This window comes from Schistocerca americana, chromosome 3 (assembly GCF_021461395.2).
Source record: "Schistocerca americana isolate TAMUIC-IGC-003095 chromosome 3, iqSchAmer2.1, whole genome shotgun sequence".
Classification (NCBI taxonomy): Eukaryota; Metazoa; Arthropoda; class Insecta; order Orthoptera; family Acrididae; genus Schistocerca; species Schistocerca americana.
The window spans coordinates 742,435,749-742,455,092 of NC_060121.1; the positions used below are offsets into that span (position 1 = coordinate 742,435,749).

At 40.8% G+C, this 19,344-nt stretch overlaps 1 protein-coding gene across 1 annotated transcript in view; it reads right to left on the reverse strand.

Moving 5' to 3' along the window:
- LOC124606357 (dopamine receptor 2-like) overlaps positions 1-19,344 on the reverse strand; it is a 180,517-nt gene that overhangs the window by 26,023 nt on the left and 135,150 nt on the right. The window contains exon 4 of the mRNA XM_047138338.1: positions 14,776-15,188. Coding sequence (XP_046994294.1) covers positions 14,776-15,188 — 413 coding nt within the window. The remainder of the gene's footprint in view (positions 1-14,775; positions 15,189-19,344) is intronic.

Consider the following 19,344-nt stretch of genomic DNA (forward strand, 5'->3'; position numbering starts at 1 on the left):
ATGAAGACTGTAATTGTCAATATTATATGACTTAATGTCCTTCACCTCATGAGTTAACTACCCTGAATTACTGCAATGTCCATTTGTCCTGTTTATCCCAGTGATCATGGAGCACTATCTTTGGTTTTGCACTAATTCTACGTTGGTGTGCCTTGTAAGAGCGTGGTGTTGACACGACATGCTGTCCACCACCATGAGCGATGAAGACGTTATTATGGTCCCACTGTTTGGTGTACCTAGTGTACTGCCAAAATGAAAACATGGAACATTACTACGACAGTTCAGTGTCTTGGCTACACTGATAAATTCTGATGGGAAAAGAACTTCAAATTGTGTCACTTGGTGTTGTACTTCTGTGGAAAGATATGGACTTTCAGAGCAGCTGTGTGCAATCTAAAGTGCTACAACCATGATGCAATCCTTCCCTTTCCTATCCTAATTCTTGTCACATAGTGAAAATCATTTTTGCTAACATTATTTATGTTCATGGCTATACATTTTTTTAATTCGCTAAACTCCAGTGCGAGTACACTTATGTCACTGGTCGACATGATTTTTTTTGCTATTATGTTTATTTATTGCCAAAATGCTAAAGACATTTTTTTGATTTGTTCTGAAGTACAGTATATGTGCACTTTTGTCTTTTATATTGTATATACATTTTTTATTTTCTGAACTACAGTGCATGTGCACTTCTGTTAGGTGTTAATATGTTTTCTACTGAACTTCAGTGCCTGTACACTTTTCTCATTTTTCAATATGATTTCTACTATTCTGTATATTCAATACTTTAATGCGAATGCACTTATGTCATTTGTTACTAATTGTACATACATTTCATCAATTACTGATATGTTCTCAACTGCAGTGCATGTGCACTCATGTCACTTGTCAACATAATATTTTGCCAGTCTGTTTATTTGTTCTGAATATGCTAAAGAATTTTTTTTCAGTGCCTGTGCACTTTGTTATCTGTCAAATAATTTGTATATACATTTTTCTGATTTGCTACTATGTTTTGTACTCACATTTTGTCTTTGTCTGATATATTTTGTACTTAGTGCGTGTGCACAACATTTAAATAATCTGTAAGTTGTAGAATTTTGTTAATTAAAGAAAAATTTTGCCGCGCTTGGCAAGTCCAAATGACTCACCATCGCTGCCAAATTTTTGCCCCCCCAGTGGAGGGTTATGAAACACGTATGTAACATAGCAGCGATGGCGAGGCATTGTAGCATCTGTGACCAGAGAGTATGCGCTTGACCGCGCGAGTGTTGCGAGCGGGTCTCAGTCTGTCGGTCAGTCGTTGCGAGTCTGTAGCTCTGTCTAGTTGAGGGCAGTAGTCTGTCAGTCAGTCGTTGCGAGTCTGTAGCTCTGTCTAGTTGAGGGCAGTAGTCTGTCAGTAGTCGTCGCGAGCAGTAGCTCTGTTCAGTGGCGTGCAGTACGCTAGTAGTCGTCATGCAGAGCGGTTGGTCAGTGGTAGCAGTCCAGTGGGATTGCGTGATGTGGTCTGGCGACAACACTGGTCAAGATGCTGAATGAGGTATACTGTTAATTAAGATAATCAACGGATAATGCAAAGTTTAATTATTGTAACTAATTTTCAACAAGTGCCCCCAATAATAACTTTGATTTCAAAAGCAATTTTACATAAAATTTTCATTTAATTGAAGTAACTATTTCGTTCCACTTCCCCTAAACAAAAGTTTCAGTTTTCAAATAGATTATAAAAAAAAAAAAAGGAATATTATTATTTGCAATGCAGTTCCTCCAAGCGGTGCGCAACAACAAGAGCAGAAATTTGACTAGGTGTTGCAATGAGGTAAGAATTTAATTTTGATTTTTGCACAGGGCCAAAGACCGATATTTCGGTTTAATTGAATCATTATTATCACTGAGATTTTTTTTATCACTGAATCGACTTTAACTTTTTTTGTGAAGAACTTATACTTGAGTCAGATCGCGATTCTCACTTTTATTGTCATTAAATTTAATTGCTAGGGAGGTTACGTTTGGCTCCTATTCATTTATTGTTTCTGTCTTTAAAATTTCAGTGGAGAGGTTACACTTAGCGCAATGTCCATTAGCATTTCTATATAATATCACCTTTTAAAATTTTTGTGGGGAGGTTACACAGTGACCGCCAACAGTTGAAGAGACTCGTAATGTGTAATAGGCAGACATCTATCCAGACCATCACACAGGAATTCCAAACTGCATCAGGATGTACTGCAAGTACTATGACAGTTAGACAGGAGGTGAGAAAACTTGGATTTCATGGTCGAGCGGCTGCTCAAACAACGCCTTGCTTGGTGTAAGGAGCGTAAACATTGGACGATTGAATAGTGGAAAAACGTTATGTGGGGTGACGAATCGCGGTACACAATGTGGCTATCAGTTGGCAGGGTGTGGGTATGGCAAATACCCGGCGAACGCATCTGCCAGCGTGTGTAGTGCCAGCAGTAAAATTATGAAGCGGTGGTGTTATGGTGTGGTCGTGTTTTCCATAGAGGAGGCTTCCACCCATTGTTGTTTTGCGTGGCACTATCAAAGCACAGGCCTACATTGAAGTTTTAAGCACTTTCTTGCCTCCCACTGTTGAGGAGCGATTCGGGGGTGGTGATTGCATCTTTCAAAACGATCGAGCACCTGTTTATAATGAACGGCGTGTGGTGAAGTGGTTACACGATAACATCCCTGTAATGGACTGGCCTGAATCCTGGCCTGAATCCTATAGAACACCTTTGGGATAATTTGGAACGCCGACTTCGTGCCAGGCCTCACCGACCGATGCCTATACCTCTTCTTAGTGCAGCACTCCGTGAAGAATGGGCTGCCATTACCTAAGAAACCTTCCAGTACCTGATTGAACATATGCCTGCGAGAGTGGAAGCTGTCATCAAGGCTAAGGGGGGACCAACACCATGCTGAATTCCAGCATTACCGATGGAGGGCGCCACAAACTTGTAAGTCATTTTCAGCCAGGTGTCCGGATACTTTTGATCACATAGTGCATACAGTGACGAAGCACATTTTACATTATAGGACGCAGTGAATACAAAGAACTGCAGAATTTGGGGCTAATGTTAAAACGTGTCTTGTGTACGAAGAGCCATTGCAGTCGCCGTACGAGATTGTGTGGTATGGATTCACAAGCACCTTTATTCTCGGTCCAGTCTTCTTTGAATGGAATACACCCAGAGGGCATGTCAAGTGGCATGAACTCTTCATGTCATCGAGACCTCTTTGTACATCAAATGACTCCTGCTCTGGAAGAGCGCAACTGTGTCAACACTACTGATTTCATGGAAAATGTTATCACACATCAAGTCTCTCACCTAGTGAAAAATTTGCATAATGCAGCCTTCCACGAACGTGTTGTCTCCAGATACTTTCCAGATGCACGGCCTGCAAGCTCACCTGATCGGAATTCGTGTGAGTTGGTTCTGGAGGTATATAAAAGAACGCGTTTACCAGGCACAAGTTCGTTCTCTGCTTGATCTGGAGCCCAGTATCCAGGAACAAGCTGCTCAGATTCCACCGGAACTCCTGCAGGAATTGTTGATCACGTCGTTTTACGGATGCAGCGTCTCACTGACGTCACCGGTGATCCTATTGAACCAATTGTGTAAGACGTGGTAAATAACAGTATTAACACTATGCTTTATCAGGTGTTTGACCTTTCCTGCCCACACCTCTCTCCTAATCCATTACATATGAAAATATTTCTATACGTTTTTCTTGCAGTCACAGTACCAGAGTTTTGCCTTGTGGCGAAAATTGGAAATATTTTTTTCCAGAATAAATCCGTTCCGCATTAAGGCATTAGCATATCTACCAAGTTTTGCTCCCTTACGATGATTACTGCCCACACTGGACCTCTTTGAATAGCTGCACTTTAATTATAACCACCCGGTCCCTCATTTGCGGTTGTGGCGAGAGCCCAGTAAATGACAGCAATGTGCAGCAAGTGAGACAAAATATGTGACTTAATACTTCAAGGACACACTAGGAAGGGTTTATTGTAGGACATGAATCCATTTTCTGCACAGCCCTACAATTGAAATCAGTCTCAGTATTGTTTGCAAGACTTTTATGACCCACATGGCAGATAAAAGTTGCCAATACTCCAAAACCAATAACTCATGCCCTGCAGGTATGCAACTGCACTTAGATATAGTTCGAGGTTTAGCCAGTGGAGTTAAAAGCTGCATCGATAACAATTAAAACGAAGCCTCCGTCACTCCTCGAACGACTGATTCCGAAAATTTCCACAGAGGGAGAAAGGGATACCAGTTTAAGGCCAATAGGGAAATATAATGAGAAGTTCCACAAATGAGAATAGTAATAAACAAAACATCAAAGTTTGTGGCCACAAATTAGAGGAAGTGAAAGAGTTCTGCTTCGATGGGGACAAAATACCGCATGACGGACAAAAAAAGGAGTGTATAGGGGAAGAGGACATTTATGGTCAAAAGAAGTCTGCTAGTACGAAACATGGGCCTCAGTTTGGGGAATAAATTTCTAAGAATGTACGTTTGGATCACAGCATTGTTTGGATGTGAATCACAGACTATGGTAAGACCAGAAAATAACATAACTGAAGCATTTGAAATATGTTTCTACATAAGTATGCTGAAAATGTGATGTACTGATAGGACTGAGAAGGTTCTCCGCAGATTCAGCGAAGAAAGGAACATGGAAAACGTTGACAAGACGAAGGGACAGGATGAGACGTCATGTGTTAAGACATAAGGGATTGACATTCACAGTACTAGAAGGAGCTGTAGATGATAAGAGCTGTAGGGGAAGACAGAGAGTGGAATACATTCAACAAATACGTAGGGCTTTCAGTAAGTAATGCAAAGTATATTTTTCTGAAAGCCGGATGGTTTTATTCAGGATTCCAGTACATTATATCATACCCTACTCTTCTGGCTACAGAACCCTATTTTTCAACATAATCTCGGTTCAGTGCGAATGCCTTAGACGCATTATTGGGAGGGCTTGTATGCGCTTAAGGTATCAGCCTACTGGTAAACTTCGGTGCCAACGTCTTTCTGCATCAGTAACATCCCATCATCCGCTTACTGCATCCCATGGAGGGAATCCTACATTGGGCCGAACAGATGGAAGTCAGAAGTTGCGAAGCCCAGACTGTAAGGTGGGTGCGGAAAAACAGACCAACGAAGTTTTGTGAGTTCCTCTCGCGTGTACAGGCTTATGTAAGGCATTGTGCTGTTATGGAGAAGATGTTCGTTTGCGTTTTTGTGGCTAAAAACACGCTGTAGTCGTTTCTTCAATTTCCTGAGTGTAGCACAACACACTTCCGAGGTGATCATTGCACTGTGGGAAGGACATCAAACAGAATAACCCCTTCAGAGACTCAGAAAACCGTCGGCAAGACTATCGGCTGAGGGTGCGGCTTTGAACTTTTTCTCCAGAAGATATGTGGCGTGGCTCCACTCCAAGGATTGGCATTTCGTTTCCGGTTCGAAGTGGTGAACTCGTGTTTCATAGCCGGTGACCATGTGTGACAAGAAATTGTCACAATCAGACAATTCCGTCAGATGGTCCTTCGTTGCTCCTTATTGTGTTCTTTTAGGCGGCGAGGCACCTCGCGGTCACACATATTTGAGAACCGCAACTGGTGGACGAGTGCGTCATTAGCATGGACAGAGACGTCCAGTTGAGAAACGAGGTTTTGGATTGTGATCCACCGGTCACTTCGAATGAGAGCACTAGTTCGTTCCAACATTACAGGATTTACAGGTGCGTGTGGCCGGCTAGCACACGGGAGATCGAGTAGATTTGCAATGATGACAGACGATTCTCCCAACGACTCACCATGTTTTCGATCACTGCCAGATCTCCTTAGACATTCTGCAAGCGCCTATGAATATCTGCGAAGTTCTAATTTCCCACCAAAAGAAACTCAATGACAGCTCTCCGCTACAGACGCCATTTTGAAGGCTACTTATAGCGGCGCCGCCTATTGGAACTCCATGAAACTGTAGGGGCTGAAGCGGGTATGTTCCATGATGTCCCATAATTAATCTCACATTTTTCTACCGAAACTGTGAAAGGTGGCTACACTGTGCCACTGCGCCAGAGATTGCGCCAAAGAGTACTATTAAACCGCCTCCACAGTGATTGTCGAGAGTTCGTAGCAGTCTGTGGTTGTTGAGAGTTCATAGCAGTCAGTGCCTGTCGAGAGCTCGTAGAGGTCAGTGTGTGTTAAGAGTTCGTACCGAGATGTGCTAGTGGGCACTGCTTGTCGTGAAGTCGGAGTGAGATGTGGTAGTAAAGAGTGTTGTGCCATGTTTTATGCAGTTATTTGATGGGAGAGATAGCAGATGTTATTGTGTGCATTTCGTCAATATATATGAAGGTAAAAACTACAATGTTCTTTTATTAATTGTGTGTCTGAAATAATGCGTCACTACAGGTTCAGTCAACAAAGCATCTGGCTTGTGTTCTTGTATTAGAGTGAATTTTGGTTTTCTTGCGTACTTATAGTTTTTCTAAATTTCTTTTGTCACGTCATCATAGTTGGTATTTAAAAATTCTTGTCTTGTTGGAAAAGAACCGTGCCAGATGTGGACGTTGAGTCACACTCCAACATACAGAACAGTTACTCTTGTGCTTATTGGTTTTGTAGGTTTTATAGTTGCTGGGGACTTAATTAATTAACTGTGTTTACGAAAATTTTCTTACATTGTTTGTTGCAGTCAGATAGCGTAATAATTCTAGTCAGGGCCAACCGTTTACGAGACACTGCGTAATCGGACATACATACTAAAAAACTAAAAAACATTTTCAATTAATAATTTAATTAAGCCCCCATGCACGTGGCGACCCTGCCAGGATCGTCCCTTGGAATTTTTCTGATTGTGAAAATAGTAGACGGTAGTATTGTTGTAGTAATTTGTGGTATAGTAATTGTAGTCTATTTTGCATGTGTAGATTTGGTAATTGGCATTCTTCTAATGGTATTTTTCAAAATTTAATTTTTATTGCCTTGTATACGCGTTTGACAAATTAGTGCAATTATTTCAATTGTTCGATTGATCGTGTTTGAGGGAGACATTGCATGTAAATGGTATTGTTGGAAATAAGGAGTCCTTGTGTGTAATTTTCAAACAGTGACAAATTTTTTTATGTTTTGTAAATGATTACGCGGTCAATGAAAAAGGCGAAAATGATGAATAGTGAGAATAACGAAATTGTTGACATGGCGAACTCGCCAACACAGGAAAACAGTGCGATGAATAATGAAGTGGAAAACAATGTAATAAGTCGGGAAAATAGTCCGGAACCATTTCAAAATTTTTCTCAATCAGAAAATTCACAGAATACGAGAGTAACGATAGAAGATTCTGGAATAGTATCAAACACAGATAGCTTTACAGCCATGCAGAAGGAAGCTGGTTTTGTGGGAAATGTGAGGGGTGAAAAGAATTTTGAAACAGTTACTATGGAGCAGTTGATGAGTGCTATATTAAATATGGGATCACAGTTACGATCTGAATTAAAAACAGATATGGAAACACTAATAGGAACTATTAAAACAGAGATAAAAACATTTAGAACTGAGATGAAAGCAATGACAACACGGTTTTGCTCAAAAATAGGAACAATTGAAAAAGAAATAGGAACAACTAAAACCGAGATGAAAGCAGTGGGATCACAGTTACGATCCGAATTAGAAACTGATAGGGGAACAATGGAAACTCGGTTAGGCTCACGAACAGGGACATTTTTCAAAAATACGAATGATGAATCAAAGAAAGAAATTAGAGAAGAAGTACAACCGATTTTGAAGGCTCACAATAATAGCTTAATTTCAACAGAAATCAGACAAAGGGAACAGGATAGAGAACAGGAAGAAAGAGATCGCGTGATAGTACAGAATTTTTCAGAGTTAAATTTACAACGTGCAAAAGATAAGGAAGAAATAATTGAAAGAATCGAGGAATCCGTACCAAATGACATAATAAATAACTTAACGCAACAGTGTGAACAGTTAACTACTAAATGTGACAATACCGAAACCCGAGTCGCGACACTTGCAGAAGACGTAAATAAACATAAAGAACAATTAAGTGACTCATCGGAAAGAGTTGAGGAGATCTCAGATAAATTGACAAGTGTTAGTTTAGCAGTAGGGTTTGAAGAAAATAATTTGTTTCATTTACGGGATGCAACAAGAGAGCGCCAGGCGCGCGAACTTTACAATAATCGACATTCGGACCGGGACAGACGCGGTAGGTCTTTGTCGCCACGAGGCGAAAACTTTGATTATAAACACATTTTGACTGTCCGGAAATTTAAGATCTTCCGTAATTGTAAGAATGACATACATCCATGTTCATGGTTAGATCAAATTATGTACGCACTTCCGCCAAAGTTGCCATTAAGTCACAAACTTGAAATTATGTGCAGTTATTAATGTCCTCAGGGGATTCACTACTCTAAGTGAATATGTGCCGTAGCGAGCATAGGGCCCCGAGCTGTAGTGGTGCTATTTCTCTTTTAGTTTTCTGTACCGCTGCCTACTCTTTTACTATTCTTTGCATCTGTCAAAACAACTCTTCGACTATCAATCTATCTAGACAGTAAGTGAACAATAACCGGATATGACTGTTTTACCCAAAAGTGACTTTGGAAATTACCGATTGGACTTACTGTACCTATTGCAGCATTCATTCGTAGTTTAAATGAAATTTTACCTGTTTATCTTCGTAACAATATTACTTCATATGTTGACGACATTCTTATTGCTAAACATTCTTGTAGTGAGCACAACAAAATTTTGGATTCATTGTTACGTATCTTTGCAAGAGTTGGTATTACAGTGAACTTAGAAAAATCTGAATTTGGTCGTTCTCAGGAGAAATTTCTCGGTCACATTATTGCTAGAGAAGGTATTCTTCCTGATCCAGAGAAACTAGATGCTATTCAGTTCGCAATGACATTCTTTTTACACGAAAATCGGTCGACAACTCCGTTTGGTTAGTTTGTATTCCTGATGAGTGGGTTAATAAGCTGATTTGGTATACGCATTTCAGTTATGCACACTTTGGTCCCAGAAAATGCTTTCACAAATTACGAGAAAATTGTTACTTCAGTAATATGGAAAAACGTATTCGATCTGTTCTTGCCAAATGCAAATTATGTCAAATGGCTAAGCCTCCAACGATTTCTCACAGAGCACCGTTGTTTCCCATCATTCCAGCGAAATTAAAGGAGATGGCTGCAGTCGATTTGTTCGGTCCAGTGGTTCGTTCTACTAATGGTTTTGCGTACATTTTCGTAGCAGTGGAGTTGACATCAAAATATGTGTGTTTTACACCTTTACGCAAAGCAACAGCTCGTTCAGTATCTAATGCTTTTATCAAACATTTTCTTAAAGAAGTCGGTCACGTTGATAAGGTTATATCAGATAATGGATCACAGTTTCGTTCTAAAATTTGGCTTCGTACTCTACAGTGTCGTAAAATTAAACCAATCTTCATCTCACTTTTTCGCCCTCAATCTAACGCTTCAGAGAGATGGATGAAGGAAATCAATAAATTGTGCCGTCTTTATTGTCATCAGAATCACAGAACTTGGGATCAGTATCTTCATATTTTTCAAAACATTCTGAATGAACTTCCTAATGACTCAACTTCTTTACCGCCTCTATTGATATTAAAAAACAAAGCACCGACAAATCGCATTTCTGAAATCGTTCCTTTTCCGCCTTCACGGAAACTACGGCATTCTGAAGTTGTGAACATGGCTCTACGAAATATTGCATCTGCGGCTGCAAGAAGAGAGAAATCAGCTAGACGTCCTGGTCGTTCAAAAATCTTGTCAGTTGGTCAAAAGGTATTAATTAAGTCCCACCGTTTGTCTCACAAAGGAAAAGGCTTGTGTCGCAAATTTTTTCTGCTTTATAACGGTCCATATAGAATTCGCAAAATTATTCATGATAACACTGTCGAAGTAGAAACTCTTAAATCTCGACGCTCTAAAGGAATACATCATATATCGAACGTAAAAATTTTTGTGGAATGACATACTTTTGAGGAACCAACAGCTACATGTAAACACGCAGAGAGTACAAGGATACCGCGCTGTGTTTTGGCGGCGGCACATACTCAAAGCAACAGTCAAGTCTGCGCGCCGCACAAGGCAGTCGTTGACCGCAAACAATTGCTTCCTACGTCACGCGTCTACAGCTGATCGAGCGCTCAGTGCGAATGCACTGACAGACGTAAACAAATACACAGTCTAATTTCTCCGACTAAATTCAGTATAAAGCTATAGTGACTTGATGAATTATGTTATTAACATTCAGTATTTTGCAGGATACGGTTGTATAAAGTATTTAAGACCTTCAGGTAAATTCGGTGCGTGTCCGACGTTAAGACGACTTGCTATCGAGAAAATTTCAGAACGAATGTAATTTCCAAGAAGAAACTAATTAACTAAAAAAGGTAACTATTCATTGAGTTTATTTTTCAGGTAACATATTTCCACTTCGGTACGTACTTTAGACGTAATTTGCTGCTCGCGATTACGTGATTCATACTTTGTGCTAATTTCATGTTCTATGAATTTACGTGTGAAGCGACGTGCTTGCGTACGTTAACTGATTTTGACAATTATTGATTAATGAACTGGGTTGTAACTTGTGTATATTATGCATCGCTTGGCTGCTATGCTTTTTCACTGATGTCATATTTTTTTTTTAATTATGTGCCTGCTGTGCTTATTTATTTAAATTATAATTGTAACCTGATTTATTGTGCTGATGTGTTTAGGTATGTAAGTTATACTTTGTCATTTATCTGCTTGCGCCTTCATGTTTACTTATTAAGATGACATATGAACATTTATTTGCTTATGCTGATATGATGCTAATGACCTGTTTATTACGTAAGATATATGTTTGCTGCTTTTTGTATGGATTACATATTTACACATTTCTGTTTTGTTGCCATAACTGCTCTTTAATTTGGTATATAGAAATGCTGATATAAGGTGTACAAACATAGAGTTTACGTCACACTATGGTATTAATTATAGATTGTTCACTTGGCAGAGCCTCGTTGTAGGATTTGAGCTGCATCCACTTGTTGACATTGTGTTCTCTACTGGTATATTTACTCGCTATTGCTTGTTTTGCTTACGCTCAGTGCCTTACATTTTTAAGATAAGAAAATTAACTGCTATAATTCGACGAACGACATTAGTACAAGAAAGTCATTGAAGTCACATGAGCTAAAGTTTTGTGGAAGCTGTATAAATTTATGCTAATAGGAAGGAAGCTAACGACATGACAGACCAAAACTAGGTTTAGACCATTAACAATTATTACACTGCATTTTTCGTGAGTAATTGAAATAGGAAGTGACACTTGACACAAAAAATACTCCACATGTTTGCTTCTGCTATGATTCTTGAAGTGGTGTACACACTGTGAAATATTATGATCATTCACACTCCGTAATCGTACTTAATTACTGAGAGTTATTCGAACTAAGTCTGTTAGAGGTCAGGTATGCATTTCTTTTATTTAATGATGGACAAGGAACCAAAATGTATCTTATAATTTATAATGAGTAGAAGATTGGGCTCAGATGGATTACACAGAGGTTGTGTGTGGACACTGTGTCTTCGGATTGTATGGGATGCTGAATTGAAGTTGCACTAGGATTTTATCTGTACTTGTTCGAGGAGACTGACTAGAGGAAAGAGTTGTTATGGAAGTGAAATGATATTGGTGCTGAGGTTTATATTTATCGACGTATTATTGAGGTATAGAGATTATATGAAGTTGATGATTATTGGAGTTTTTGTGGACAAGAGGTAAGGTAAATGATATTGATGATAAGACGTATTGAAGAGGTATTATTGAGGTATTATTGAGATTGTGTGAAGCTGATGATTATTGGAGTTTTGGTGTATAAGAGGTAAAGTAAGTGAGGAGCATATTTTTTTTTGTTGGTCTTATGGAACAAGGAGGATGAAGATGGCAGTCTAGAACACTCAAATAGAAGGAAGATAGTCTATACACACACTTTGTTAAATAACTAAGCAGTATACACTTTTTTTTTTTGAAGAGAGGAAGTAATTTGCATATCTTGGCTCACTGACAGTTGTTCAACAACAGTACATTTGATCTGGCTTGGCAAACATTGGTCTTGACATGATGACTATGACGTTGACCTAACTATTATTGACTGTTATACATTGCTGCCAGTACTACTTGATACACATGATGAACATCAGATTTAGACAGAATTTCATTTACACAATTAACACTATTCAATTACACAGTAGTACTTAATGTGGATGAAAGATGAGTGAGTGTGTTTTGTGTGTTTTCCTTTCCTAATCCTACCCACCTATCTCCTAAATATTATTTTATTTGTTTGTAGTGGCTTGCACTGACACCCATAAATATTATAGGTTTACTGGTATTTGTGTATTGTAATAGTTAATAGGACAATTATCTGACATCATTTGTGTGTTTGTTATGATTTGTATGTTACTGTAAAAGCATTTGTATGTGCATTCAAACTATTGTTCATGCCTGAACTGTCTGATTAGTGAAGATAAATATTCTGAACTGTTACCTGCACTTTTTCAACATGATGTGTGACATTTGGTCGTGTTTATTTTCTGCTGATGAACTGTGTGATCAGTGATTGTAAAAAAAAAATTATGGACTGTTACCTGTACCTTTTCTACATGATTGGTGCCACTAGGACATGTTTAATTTGTGCTCATAAACTCTGATGAACAGTGTGATCAGTGCTACTGAATTTTATAGAACTGCTTCTACTGAAATGATGTCACTTGTTGCTGTTTGCACCTGCTCAACATTGCTGGGTGCAATTGATGAACTGTTTTTACTGAAATAATGTCACTTGTTGCTGTCTGCACCTGCTCAACATTGCTGGGTACCTATGATGGATTGCTTCTACTGAACTAATGTGACTTGTTGCTGGGTGTACCTGCTAAACTTTACTGGGTGCAACTGATGGACTGCTTCTACTGAAAAGATGTCACCTGTTAGTATCTTTTTTTTTGTATAAACTAATCATTGAAAGCATTTTATGTGAACATTTGTATAAACTGATTTTTTTGTATATTGTGTAAACTATTATGTAAAGTCACATGTATGAAAAGAAGTTGTATTGCTTACTGTATTTCATATATTAGGTTAGTGAAAGGTCAGTGCAAAGCCAAAATTTTTAACTAATTATGTGATATTTAGGTATTAATATTATCTTTTATTTTTGTCTGTATTTTTGTGGACGAATTTGGTGGTATTTTCACCACCAATGCTGGCAAAAGTACCATCAAATTCTGGCCTGTGGAGGAGGGGCATATGAAAGGTGGCTACACTGTGCCACTGCGCCAGAGATTGCGCCAAAGAGTACTATTAAACCGCCTCCACAGTGATTGTCGAGAGTTCGTAGCAGTCTGTGGTTGTTGAGAGTTCATAGCAGTCAGTGCCTGTCGAGAGCTCGTAGAGGTCAGTGTGTGTTAAGAGTTCGTACCGAGATGTGCTAGTGGGCACTGCTTGTCGTGAAGTCGGAGTGAGATGTGGTAGTAAAGAGTGTTGTGCCATGTTTTATGCAGTTATTTGATGGGAGAGATAGCAGATGTTATTGTGTGCATTTCGTCAATATATATGAAGGTAAAAACTACAATGTTCTTTTATTAATTGTGTGTCTGAAATAATGCGTCACTACAGGTTCAGTCAACAAAGCATCTGGCTTGTGTTCTTGTATTAGAGTGAATTTTGGTTTTCTTGCGTACTTATAGTTTTTCTAAATTTCTTTTGTTACGTCATCATAGTTGGTATTTAAAAATTCTTGTCTTGTTGGAAAAGAACCGTGCCAGATGTGGACGTTGAGTCACACTCCCACATACAGAACAGTTACTCTTGTGCTTATTGGTTTTGTAGGTTTTATAGTTGCTGGGGACTTAATTAATTAACTGTGTTTACGAAAATTTTCTTACATTGTTTGTTGCAGTCAGATAGCGTAATAATTCTAGTCAGGGCCAACCGTTTACGAGACACTGCGTAATCGGACATACATACTAAAAAACTAAAAAACATTTTCAATTAATAATTTAATTAAGCCCCCATGCAACTGGTCGAGAAGAAAATGTGTTGCGTTACTTAATGAACGCCCCTTATAACTTAGGACGTAGGGGGGCAAGAGCTACTCTGAGATGAAGAGGTTGACACAGGAGAGAAATTCGTGGTGTCCCGCGTCAAACAAGTCAGAAGACTGATGGAAAGGAAGTAAGGGAAGATTAGTATTCAATGAACTGTGAATGAAGCCCGACCAACAGGCATTACATGCATTGATCAAAAATGATAGTGCATTGAGATTGGCTGGTTTCTAGCTGAAATCTAGATCTGCCAATAAAATTTCAAAAGGGCGACTGATAGCTGAAATCTATTACTTACAAGTCAATAACAGTAGCTGCGTGCAACAGCCTCTGAATGGAGGGGCACCTGAGTAAGGGAAGTGTTTGTGTGTATGTAGTGGTGCGAGGGAAGGGAGGCTGGGTGAGGGGTAAAAATTGCAGCTGGAGACTAAGCGTTTATTTTTAGTATGCATATTCAACTGGACATAGGTTGCAGCGGTTATGCATAGATGAGGAGACTTGTATTGGATGCTCTAGGATGGAGAGCAGTCTCGCACTAGAGACCACAACAACAACGTGAGACCATGTCGGCATCAATACAGCGTCACGTACCCAGCCAGGTGAGGAAGATCATGAGCGGCGGTGCGATGTGGACCCACGGAAGGAGGATGTAACAGATGAAGAAGGGCAGCCAGCAAGCGATGAAGCCGCCGACGACGATGGACAGCGTCTGCGCCGTCTTGCTCTCGCGACGGAAGGAGGAGACGCGGCTGGACACGTGCGGCAGCCCCGCCTGCAGCGCGGCCGTCTCCATCGAGGGCACGTCCAGCGCCAGCGACAGCGGCCGCGACGCGCGCCCGTAGAAGCTGGAGCGCGCCGACGCTGGGCCGGCCGAGTGGGCGTGCGCGTGGTTGTGGTCGGCGTTGGCAGCGCACGTCTGCGGCGTGCAGTACAGGTAGTGGGCGCGCAGCGAGCGCGTGCCCGCCGTGCCGGCGCCGAACTCCAGCACTCCGGGGCTCATCAGGCTGCGGCAGGCGGGAAAGGGCGTTAGCCGCAGAGATTACGAGTGCTAGTTATTTTTATAGTTACAAATCTAGGTCACCACAACTTAACAAAAGTTAAAAAAATAATCATGCGAGTATAGCTGTAAAAGCAACACCAAAATTTTTATAGTATGTATTGCATGTTTGTCGAGACAGATACCCATTCGTTACCCGTTACTTTTGTTATTGACCATAATTATTGGTACAGCATTGAAACACAGATGCAGTTATGATGTATATACGCAGACGAAATCGACGAATGAAAATTTGTACCAAAGCCGAGCTTCGAGCCCAGGTCTCCTGCTTAGCAGGCAGGTACGCTAGCCACTGCGCAAAAGTGACACAATGAAGTTAAAATCGTCTGGGTTATTAGGCCGCGTCATGTTTCTTCTAAAATGATGGACGTTCCGACCCCTCTGCTGGGATCTTCCTCAGGATCTTCTGGTGTCCACTACTGATAGAACACTGTCAGAGACAACTGTCGCGTCCTCTTATAAAGAGGGAGTTTTCAAGCGTTCGTGCTGGAGAAGTGATAGTATTGGTTAAAATTCGTATTGCTACCGTTGGTGGGCCATAGTCATAGGCTAATATTCCCGCTCTGATGCAGAAGAAGGGGTGTTGTTACCTAATCTCCTGTGGATAGCATTGGCGGCCCATCGTCACTGGATAGACTATTCCACACTTACTCTGGAGAAGGGTTATTGGTTGACGTTCCTGCTACCGCTATTGGTTGGTCGTCTTATTGGCTATGTTCGAAACGGACAGAGCAAGAAAGGGGGAATGTTTACCCATAATATTATTCTCGGCCGAGGTGATATGCAGGGCGTTGTTTATGCCGCTCACACACCGCGGCCGCGTAATTACTTCATTGATGGCGGGGAGCCACGATGCCGGAAGCCTATAGCCGTCCTCCCTGCAAGTCACCTCGACCGAGAACAATATTATGGGTAAACATTCCCCCTCTCTTGCTCTGTCCGTTTCGAATATAGCCAATGATTACGACCAACCAATAGTGGTAGCAGAAATTTCAACCAATAACCCTTCTCCAGCGTTAAGTGTGGAATATATCCAATGACGATGGGCCGCGGATGGTATCTACAGGAGATTAGGTAACAACGCCCCTTCTTCTGAATCAGAGCGGGAATATTAGCCTATGACTAAGGCCCAACAATGGTAGCAATATGAATTTTAACCAATACTATCACTTCTCCAGCACGAACGCGTGAAAACTCCCACTTTATAAGAGGACGCGACATTCGTCTCTGACAGTGTTCTAGTATTAGTGTACACCAGAAGATCCTGAGGAATATCCCAGCAGAGGAGTCGAAACGTCGATCATTTAAGAAGAAACATGACGCGGCCTAATAACCCAGAAGATTTTAACATCAGTGAGAACGTCCACGAAAGCCTGCAGACTTACAGCGACTTCGCACATCTGCGTGCATTACCCTACCACGCCTTCCTCCTCGATCTAAATTCCCATTCAAACCCCAGCCCACTTGGTATTCCCCTCAAATTCGATTAGCATAGCAGAGATTCTCCATCTATATTGGAATAACACCTCAGCATCGAACGTTGAAACCCAGGAACAGGAGTTTTAATGAAATGAAACTATTTGATTACAGAGATCCTTTTCAAGTCTCAAATATCTAACATGTACACTGACCAGCCAGAACATTATGACCTCCGACCTAATATCGATATAAACCCGTCGAGCCGACAGCAGCGTCACCTGGCGAGGAATGACTGCTGGTCAGACACAATCATGGTGCATGTGGTATCAGTGAGCGTACTGTCCGTATGTATAGCGGGTGGGATGCGTGATCTTTGTGAGACTGGCCGGGAGCGGATCGTGATGGCCCTGAGGCTAGACACGACCATTTCGGAAACTGCACGACTTGCCGGGTGTTTGATGAATGCTGTGATGAGTGTCTTCAATCCGTGCCGAAAGCAAAGCGAGGCCACGTCCAGGAGTGATGGCACCCTCATTAGAGATATCCTACGATGTAAGCAAGCGTAGCGTTTTGTGTTGCAAACGCCCATGAACATCTTTTATTTTTGTTTTTAATTTTAATGGACTTGTAGTACGGGGTGATATGTTACAATACAGCATCACCGGTCTATTGCGGTCTGTGTTTGTGAGGCAGTAAATTTCCACGTCACTGCAATTCACTTTGGAGGCGTGGCGGTGGGACTTGAAGCCCATGAACGACGTGCGACGGACTATTAATAAGGCGATAAATGTAAAATACCTGCGCGAGATATAAATACTCTGTGGAATTCAAGCATCTCCGATAACAAAGTTACAAAGATATAGAGACTGTACTTTTTTTTTTTTTTTTTTTCCATCTGTCTACTGACTCGTTAGATGCGGCCCGCCACGATTTCCTTTCCTGTGCTAACCTCTTCATCTCAGCGAAGCACTTGCAACCTACGTCCTCAATTATTTGCTTGACGTATTTCAATCTCTGTCTTCCTCTACAGTTTTTGCCCTCTACAGCTCCCTCTAGTACCATGGAAGTCATTCCCTCATGTCTTAGCAGATGACCTATCATCCTGTCCCTTCTCCTTATCAGTGTTTTCCACATATTCCTTTCCTCTCCGATTCTGCGTAGAACCTCCTCATTCCTTACGTTATCAGTCCACCTAATTTTCAACATTCGTCTATAGCACCACATCTCAAATGCTTCGATTCTCTTCTGTTCCGGTTTTCCCACAGTCCATGTTTCACTACCATACAATGCTGTACTCCAGACGTACATCCTCAGAAATTTCTTCCTCAAGTTAAGGCCGGTATTTGATATTAGTAGACTTCTCTTGGCCAGAAATGCCTTTTTTGCCATAGCGAGTCTGCTTTTGATGTCCTCCTTGCTCCGTCCGTCATTGGTTATTTTACTGCCTAGGTAGCAGAATTCATTGACTTCGTGACCATCAATCCTGATGTTAAGTTTCTCGCTGTTCTCATTTCTACTACCTCTCATTACCTTGGTCTTTCTCCGATTTACTCTCAAACCATACTGTGTACTCATTAGACTGTTCATTCCGTTCAGCAGATCATTTAATTCTACTTCAGTTTCACTCAGGATAGCAATGTCATCAGCGAATCGTATCATAGATATCCTTTCACCTTGTATTTTAATTTCACTCCTGAACCTTTCTTTTATTTCCATCATTGCTTCCTCGATGTACAGATTGAAGAGTAGGGGCGAAAGGCTACAGCCTTGTCTTACACCCTTCTTAATACGAGCACTTCGTTCTTGATCGTCCACTCTTATTATTCCCTCTTGGTTGTTATACATATTGTATATGACCCGTCTCTCCCTATAGCTTACTCCTACTTTTTTCAGAATCTCGAACAGCTTGCACCATTTTATATTGTCGAACGCTTTTTCCAGGTCGACAAATCCTATGAAAGTGTCTTGATTTTTCTTTAGCCTTGCTTCCATTATTAGCCGTAACGTCAGAATTGCCTCTCTCGTCCCTTTACTTTTCCTAAAGCCAAACTGATCGTCACCTAGCGCATTCTCAATTTTCTTTTCCATTCTTCTGTATATTATTCCTGTAAGCAGCTTCGATGCACGAGCTGTTAAGCTGATTGTGCGATAATTCTCGCACTTGTCAGCCCTTTCCGTCTTCGGAATTGTGTGGATGATGCTTTTCCGAAAGTCAGATGGTATGTCGCCAGACTCATATATTCTGCACACCAACGTGAATAGTCGTTTTGTTGCCACTTCCCCCAATGATTTTAGAAATTCTGATGGAATGTTATCTATCCCTTCCGTCTTATTTGACCGTAAGTCCTCCAAAGCTCTTTTAAATTCCGATTCTAATACCGGATCCCCTATCTCTTCTAAATCGACTCCTGTTTCTTCTTCTATCACATCAGACAAATCTTCACCCTCATAGAGGCTTTCAATGTATTCTTTCCACCTATCTGCTCTCTCCTCCGCATTTAACAGTGAAAATCCTGTTGCACTCTTAATGTTACCACCGTTGCTTTTAATGTCACCAAAGGTTGTTTTGATTTTCCTGTATGCTGAGTCTGTCCTTCCGACAATCATATCTTTTTCGATGTCTTCACATTTTTCCTCCAGCCATTTCGTCTTAGCTTCCCTGCACTTCCTAATTATTTCATTCC